Source organism: Mandrillus leucophaeus, unplaced genomic scaffold, assembly GCF_000951045.1.
Source record: "Mandrillus leucophaeus isolate KB7577 unplaced genomic scaffold, Mleu.le_1.0 Scaffold65, whole genome shotgun sequence".
Classification (NCBI taxonomy): Eukaryota; Metazoa; Chordata; class Mammalia; order Primates; family Cercopithecidae; genus Mandrillus; species Mandrillus leucophaeus.
Window position 1 is genome coordinate 3,125,054 of NW_012107030.1, and position 7,898 is coordinate 3,132,951.

The 7,898-nt window shown below is 49.1% G+C and overlaps 1 protein-coding gene across 1 annotated transcript in view; it reads right to left on the reverse strand.

Annotated features, from left to right (window-relative positions):
* Window positions 1–5,327: 5,327 nt before the first annotated feature.
* The window catches only part of BAG3 (BCL2-associated athanogene 3), a 15,201-nt gene continuing 12,630 nt past the window's right edge, over window positions 5,328–7,898 (reverse strand). Inside the window, exon 4 of the mRNA XM_012001141.1 lies at window positions 5,328–6,676. Coding sequence (XP_011856531.1) covers window positions 5,858–6,676 — 819 coding nt within the window. The 3' untranslated portion in view covers window positions 5,328–5,857. The remainder of the gene's footprint in view (window positions 6,677–7,898) is intronic.

Genomic DNA, 7,898 nt, shown 5'->3' on the forward strand with positions numbered 1-7,898 from the left:
TTCTCCTGCCTCAGCCTCCCGAGTAGCTGGGACTACAGACGCCCGCCACTGCGCCCGGCTAGTTTTTTGTATTTTTAGTAGAGACGGGGTTTCACCTTGTTAGCCAGGATGGTCTTGATCTCCTGACCTTGTAATCTGCCCGTCTCGGCCTCCCAAAGTGCTGAGATTACAGGCTTGAGCCACCACGCCCGGCCATTTCTACCCTTAAAAAAAAAAAAAAAGAGGGTACCAGAAACAGACCCAGAGATGACTGGGATCTGGGAGGAGGAAGCTGGAGAACCAGTGAGTGTGAACAGTATGCGTCAGTCAGGGTTCCCCATAGAAACAAAATATACAGTGCTTGTGTGGTGGGGATGTGTATGTGTGTGTGGGTTTCATTTTTATTATAAATAGAGACTGGTTTTTGCCATGTTTCCCAAGCTGGTCTTGAACTCCTGGGCTCAAGCAAGCCACTCTCCTCGGTCTCCCAAAGTGCTGGGATTACAGGCATGAGCCACCGCACCCAGCCATGTGTGTTGGGTTTTTTTTGGTTTTTGTTTGTTTGTTTGTTTGTTTTTTTTAAGAATTGGCTCACATGATTGTGGGGACAGACAAGTTGGAAAGTTGTAGGGTAGGGCAGGGCAGGCCATCAGGCTAGAAACTCAGCTGGGGCAGATGCTGTAGTCTTGAGGCAGAATTTCTTCTCCTCCGGGAGCAGTCAGCTGATGGTATATGTTAACGGAGTCTGCAGAATATGTGCTCAGCAGCATCTAGTGTTGGAGTTAAGTAGCTGGGTGCTATGGTCCAGCTGAGGTGCCGCCTGAAACACCCTCACATGGTGGGAAGAGCGCAGATGAGGAAGGAACCCTGGAGACCTTGATGTTGAAGAGAGGGCAAGGGAAGAGGGTGAGTCAGAGCCTGCTGGGGAGGAGAGCTGGAGACATTGCATAACACCGGTGACAGTGTGTCCACAGGAGTGGTTTCGGTAGGGGTGAGTGCAGGAATGGATGGCTGTGGGTGGATCAGGATGTGGGAGGTGAGGGGGCTTAGCTGACTCTTCCATGACATGTGATCAGAAAGTGGGGACGGTGAGCCGGGGGCGGTGGGCCGGGCATGGTGGCTCACGACTGTAATCCCAGCACTATGGGAGGCCAAAGTGGGTGGATCACCTGAGGAGTTCAAGACCAGCCTGGCCAACATGGTGAAACCCCATCTCTACTAAAAATACAAAATTTAGCTGAGTGTAGTGGCGCATGTCTATAATCCCAGCTACTCGGGAGGCTGAGGTGGGAGAATCGCTTGAACTTGGGAGGCGGAGGTTGCAGTGAGCTGAAATCGCACTACTTCACTCCAGCCTGGGCAACAGAGCAAGACCCTGTATCACCAAAAAAAAGTCAGGGCGGGGGTACAGTGAGGAGGAAGTGTTTCTTTTTGGTTTGTGCTTTCTGTAGGCTAAGGAGAAGAAAAGAGCCAGTGGAGAGAAAGAGATGAAGTGGAAGACAGTGAGTGAGGGGCTGGCAGGACGATTTTCCCTCTCCAAACCAGAGGAGACCTTCTTGCTCAGCCTCCACGCAGCCGGCCAGATCCTAGGGCAAAGCTGTGGCTAGAGAAGGCAAGGACAGGCAAGAGAATGTTTTAGAAAAAGACCCTTTCCATCTGGAATGCTTTTTCCAACCCCCTTCAGGCTGGCTTGCACCTTCAGGCTGGCTTCTAGTTGCACCAGGAACTCTGGGCCCACTTGTGAGGTACGGGGGTGACCTGTCCATCAGGAGGACCTGTGGCTGCCTCCTCATCCCTTCCACCAAGCACAGGATGACACCATTGCTGGCTTCTGCTGCCCTCTCTTGTGGTCCTGTACCTCCTCACCTGCTCAGATGCTCCCCGGGGACTGATGTAGCTCTTCCTGGTCTCCACTGGTTCTTACTGGGTAGTGCTGGACAGTACCTTAGAGTACCAGGAAGGCAGGGACCTGCCCAAGTGCACATACACGAGCGGAGGAATTTTTACAAAGCGACAAAGTGTAACGTGGGAATTACAGATCTTCCTTACATTTCTTTTGTTGTTTTTATTTCGAATTATGTATCGAGGGAAGCGCTACAATTTTTTCCATAGGTGGGTGTCTAGGGCTTCTCCAGCCCCGCTCTCAGCCCTCTGCACTCACACTTTTAGAGCCACAGGATGTGGAAGGGCACCAGAATCACAAAGGGTGGGTGTGCCTGCTGGAGCTTTTTTTGTGCTGCCTGAAAGTTCAAAACACGCTGAAACAGGGAAAGAAGGGTATTTGCCCAAGTGACTAAGACATGTTCCAGCATTTTCCCACAGGCTTCTGCACATCTCAAAATAACTGCAACCCTGGATCCTGTCTGTTGGCATTCGATTACATTTGTATAATGTTACAGACAGTGGGCCGGCCAGCCAGCCACACTCACACAGGGGCTTGCAGGACCGCACAGCCCATAATGGAACTCCATGCTATGCATCCTGGCTAGGCTGCCAAGGGAGAAATACCAAGGCAGAGACCACAACAGTAGCAAGTGCAGACCTGCCAGAAACATCCAGATCACCAACAGCCAACTTGGGCAAGGCCCTCCTTTCACAGATGAGAGCAAAGGGCACAGAGAGAGGAAATAACTTACATAAATTAACTTAAATAAATTACATATCTGGGAATTATGAAAGGAAGTTGGTGAAAGAGTTGGTCCTAAACTCACATCTCCTAAAGATGGTATTTATTTGTGCAGGAACATCAGTTTAGCCTTAGAATCATAACATCTTAAGTGGAAGGGAATTTTAAGCACCCCCTGGCCATCCAGGGTGCCTCTGTGCCTGGGTCTGGACAACAATGTGGGAAGAAGGAAGTGTTGGAATGGACCTGCCACCCCTGTGGGGATTCACAGTCTTGCTGAGGAAATGACTCAGGGTATTGAGAAAACAACTGGGTTTTGGCAAATGCACAGAAGGGTGCTGGGAGCTTTGGGAAGGGAGAGTCTGACAAGGAATGCGTGGTCCAGGCCGGGAAACTTTCAACCCAAGGTGGGCCTCAGAGTGGGAAGATCTGGAGGCCAGGCATGGTGGCGCACATCTGTAATCCCAGCACTTTGGGAGGCCGAGGCGGGCAGATCACTTGAGGTCAGGAGACTAGCCTAGACTGGCCAACGTGGCAAAACCCCATCTCTACTAAAAATACAAAAATTAGGCAGGTAGGGTGGTGCATGCCTATAATCCTGGCTGCTCAGGAGGCTGAGGCAGGAGAACTGCTTGAACCCAGGAGGCAGAGGTTTCAGTGAGCTGAGATTGCACCACTGCACTCCAGCCTGGGTGACAGAATGAGACTCTGTCTCAAAAAAAAAACAAGGAGTGGGAAGATTTGGAAAAGCAGATGGGGGGGGCCCGTGCAGGCATCGCAGGAAATAGCCCTGATGCTCGGTAGATGCTCAGTGGCTGTAGCCCCCCAATGCTTACAGGGGCCAAGACAGTTGAGTCACCAAGAGGGTGCAGCTAGCTCTATGCCCTGCTCCCCACACAAGGCCCAGGGGCCACCAACACAGGCCGGATAACTCCCGTCCTGATGCCCATGGTATGTTTCAATTTGGATGATTGAAAATATTCCAGCCACATTAAAGAGCTACTTATTTGATGATGTTTAGTGATAAAAATACTATCAACCTAATTCAGTAACCATTCAAGCAGACTTAACGTCATACGAGGTCCACTGAGTCCCAAAAAGAAGTGGTCACATCAACTTTTTTGAGACCAAGCCTCACTCTGTTGCTCAGGCTGGAGTGTAGTAGCGTGATCTTGGCTCGCTGCAACCTCTACCTCCCAGGTTCAAGCAATTCCCGTGCCTCAGCCCCCCGAGTAGCTGGGATTATAGGCGTGTGCCACCACGCCTGGCTAATTTTTGTATTTTTAGTAGAGGCGGGGTTTCACCACGTTTGCCAGGCTGGTCTCAAACTCCTGACCTCAAGTAATCCACCCGCCTCGGCCTCCCAAAGTGCTGGGATTACAGGCATGAGCCACCGCACCCAGCCTGGTTCATTTTTAAAATAGTCCAGTAGGCTTTTGTTTTTTTCCTATTTACATGTTCCGAGTTTCTAGAATCAGTGGCATGTCGGCTTGTACTCCCCAAATGAGTTCACCCAGGAATGATGTTGGCAGATTCCCATGGGAATGACTTCAGCCTTCCTCAGCAGGCTAACAGTGGCAAGCACACCAGTGTGTATTTTTGTGCAGCATCGTCAGGCGCCAGTATTAAACTCCATACAGTCATGAGAAGTTCAGCTCGGGGGCTCTTAAGTCAGCACCTCACTGAGAGTTCCAAGGTCTCAGGCCTTTCTCTTTTCACTTTATTTGGCAAGCGGTTAAATAAATAAATAAAACAAAATAAAAAAGTAAAAAAATCCAGCAGATCTCCACGCTGTGGGGCTATGGTCCCTCCCAAGCTTTAAAAAAAAAGAAAAAACCACTGGCACAGCAAGAAGAATCTCCTTCTACCCAGGCCTGAGTATATCTGGTCCCTAACTCCAGAGGCTTCTAGGAACCCAATCCAGGAAGATAAATCTGGTCTCAGTTTGGTTTGGTGACTCACACAGTGTTAATAAAGATGACCCCAAGATTCTCAGAGCACATTTCCAACCCCCAGTGACCTAGACTCCAAGGAACACTTTGGCCAGCCTTGGGCAATAGTGGGAGCTGGCTTCCCTGTGCGCTTCCATTTTTAATTTTTGGAGACAGGGTCTCACTCTGTTGCCCAGGCTGGAGTGCAGTGGTGGGATCACAGCTCACGGCAGCCTTAGACTTAAGCTATCTTCACATCTCAGCCTCCCTGGTAGCTTGAGACTAAAGACGCATGCCACCACACCTAGCTAATTTGTTTTCTGTAGAGACAGGGTCTTGCTATGTTGCCCAGGCTGGTCTCAAACTCCTGGCCTCAAGGAATCCTCCTGCCATCGCCTCCCAAATTGCTGGGATAACAGGTGTGAGCCATTGCGCCAGGCCCTCTGGGCATTTTTGGATAGTCTCAGCCTCTTGGTGAGGCCTGAGGCCAGGTGGGCAGACATGCTACTTAAGTGGCACCTTGGCTGTTGGCTGCGTCGGTCTGAAGGGATGCAGCAGGCATATTCCCATTACCTGAGTTCACAGCCCTGAGTCTTCCCAGGTTCCTGTTGCAATCTGAGACTGAGAGGCGACCAAGACAATTTTCTCATGAGCCAGGCTATTGGAGACATCACAAAACCCAAAGCAGGCTTGTTAAATGCACCTGTCATTTATTCTGACTGAAACCAGGGACAGACAATCTCCATGTTGCTACTGCTTTCAAAGGTTTAGAAACCACAAAACCCATGTTCAGTTATATTACTTTATTTTCTTTTTTTAAATGTAGCATTAAAATCATCCAACATACAGATATTCCTATGGCTTCTGGCACATTTTACTCTCTCCAAAGTTAGGTATTTTAAATATGAGATGAAGAAAATCATCTCATTAAAATGGCAACATTTCTGATAAATGTGTTTCATATTTATGTGATGGGTAATTGACTCCCCATCGACCCCTTCAGTCCAGAGCTACAGAAGACAGCGCACAACCACAGCGAACAGGTGGAGGGTGCCCAAGCAGACAGGGCTCCAGAATAACAAGCAACGGGTTAAACTTCTGAAACAACAAGCAACTTCTTTATTTGTACAGAGTAAGAATAGAGAAGAAAAGCTTCATTTTCCTTTTTAGCCCTTTTATTAGTGTTTTGCCTCCACCCAAGTTACTGCATACCAAGCAGCTAATAATAAAAACCAACTGACTTAAAGTCTCTGAAATGCATGCAACCTAAAATTCCCTAAAGCACACATCGGTTCTGAGTCTGATTTTTACGGGGCAGAAGCTACGGTGCTGTTGGGTTACCAGGGGTGTCTGTCGTGCTGCTGGGGTTTGAAGTTGCTGCTGCTGTGGCTTCTGGCTGCTGGGTTTCTGTGTGGGGATCTTCCCCATTTCCAGCATTTTTCTTGCCCTTGTCTGCTGCCATGGCACCCATCTCCATGATTGCCTGCAGTGGCTGATCGGCCTCAAGGTTGCTGGGCTGGAGTTCATAGACCTGGACTTGACCTGGGACATCAATGGCTTTCTGTTCAAGTTTTTCCAAGATGGTCTGAACCTTCCTGACACCGTCTCTCCTGGCCTGACGCACATCGGCTCGTCCCTCGGGGTCCACTGAATCCAGGGCCAGCAGCTCTTTGGTCAAATACTCTTCGATCATCAGGTACTTTTTGTCAGTCTTCTTGCCTTCAAAGTTGTCTACAGCCTGCTCCAGCCCCTGCACCTTCTCCAGGATGGCTTCCACTTTCAGCACTCCTGGATGTTTTGGGGGAGCCTCGGCTTCTCCTGGTTTTGGAGGTGTAGCTTCTACAGGGGCAGTGCTGGGGGCTGCCCTCTCTTCTGCAGCCACATTCTTGGGGGAAGAGGGGACAGCAGAAGGGCCAGGACTGGGAGAAGGACAAGGAACTGAAGCAGGGGGAACTTTTACCTCTACCTTCTCAGAGGGAGGTGGGGGCTTCTGGGAAACAGGTTTAGAATCCGCCTCTTTGCGGATCACTTGAATTGGGACGTGTCCAGGAGGGAGTTCTGGTCCAACTGGGCCTGGCTTACTTTCTGGTTTGTTTTCAGGCTGGGGAACAGGTGCAGATTCTCGATGGGTCATGGGCTGCTGAAAAAGAAAAAAGGACACAAAAAGATATTTTTAATAACTGAAAGTCACAGAAATTGTAGCTAGTACAGATTAGAAAGAAAACTGAAAAATGGCTTTTAAAAAAAGTTTAATAGTGTAAAAGATTTTCAAAGTCAATCAATGGCTGTTACAAAATAAAAACATGGTATTAATCATGTATGTAACTAAACCATTAGTCAGGCTTCCATTGATCACCCCGGGCTATTTGTCTGTTACCTCTCACTGAATTTCTCTGTAGATGGTATTCTTACGACAATGAAAAGAAACCTAACCCTACACAAAATCTTTAAAAATTAGCCAGGTGTGGGAGCTTGCACCTGTAGTCCCAGCTACTCAGAAGGCTGAGGTGGAAGAAGCGCTTGAGCCCAGGAATCCAAGGCTGTAGTGAGCCATGATTATGTCATTGCACTCCAGCCTGAGTGACAGAGCGAGATCCTGTCTCAAAAGAGGGAGGGAGGGAGGAAGGGAGGAAGGAAGGAGGGAAGGAGGGAGGGAAGGAGGGAGGAAAGAAGGAAAGAAGGGAGGGAGGGAGGGAGGGAAGGGAAGGACATAGCAAAAACTCATGCTGACTGCTGAACTAGGCTGACTCAGAGCAGACTCCTGAGTGACTCCAGCTCTCAGGTGATGCAGCCTTGGAGTCGCTGCCTCTGGTTCTCCTTCCTTACGCTGTGCAGACAGTCTGCTCACGATGTGATCTTCTCGTCTCCTGTTTTAGGAAAGATGTGATCTTCTTTTTTTAAAACCATGACAGCCTAGTAGTTTCTGCCCAGACCAATATTTTTTTTAGAATTAGCCAAGATGCTCTAAATAGTTAACTCTAGAACAATTTTGCTTCCGGATAGCTGTGCTGTAGCCTAACATTCAGCAATGACACAGCACCTCTGTGCTAGCCTCTGGCTGCACAGATTTTCCTGTGACTGTAAACTACAGTCATACAGACATATAGAGTTTTTGGGGGGATGGGGTCTCACTCTGTTGCCCAGGCTGGAGTGCAGTGGGGTTATCACAGCTCACTGCAGCCTCAACCTTCTGGCCTCAGGTGATCCTCTCACCTTAGCTTCATGATTAGTTGGAACTACAGGCACACACCATCATGCCTGGCTAACTTTTGTATATTTTTTGTAGAGACAGGGTTTCGCCATGCTGCCTAGGCTGGTCTTGAATTTCTGAGCTCAAGCAATCTGCCCACCTTAGCCTCCCA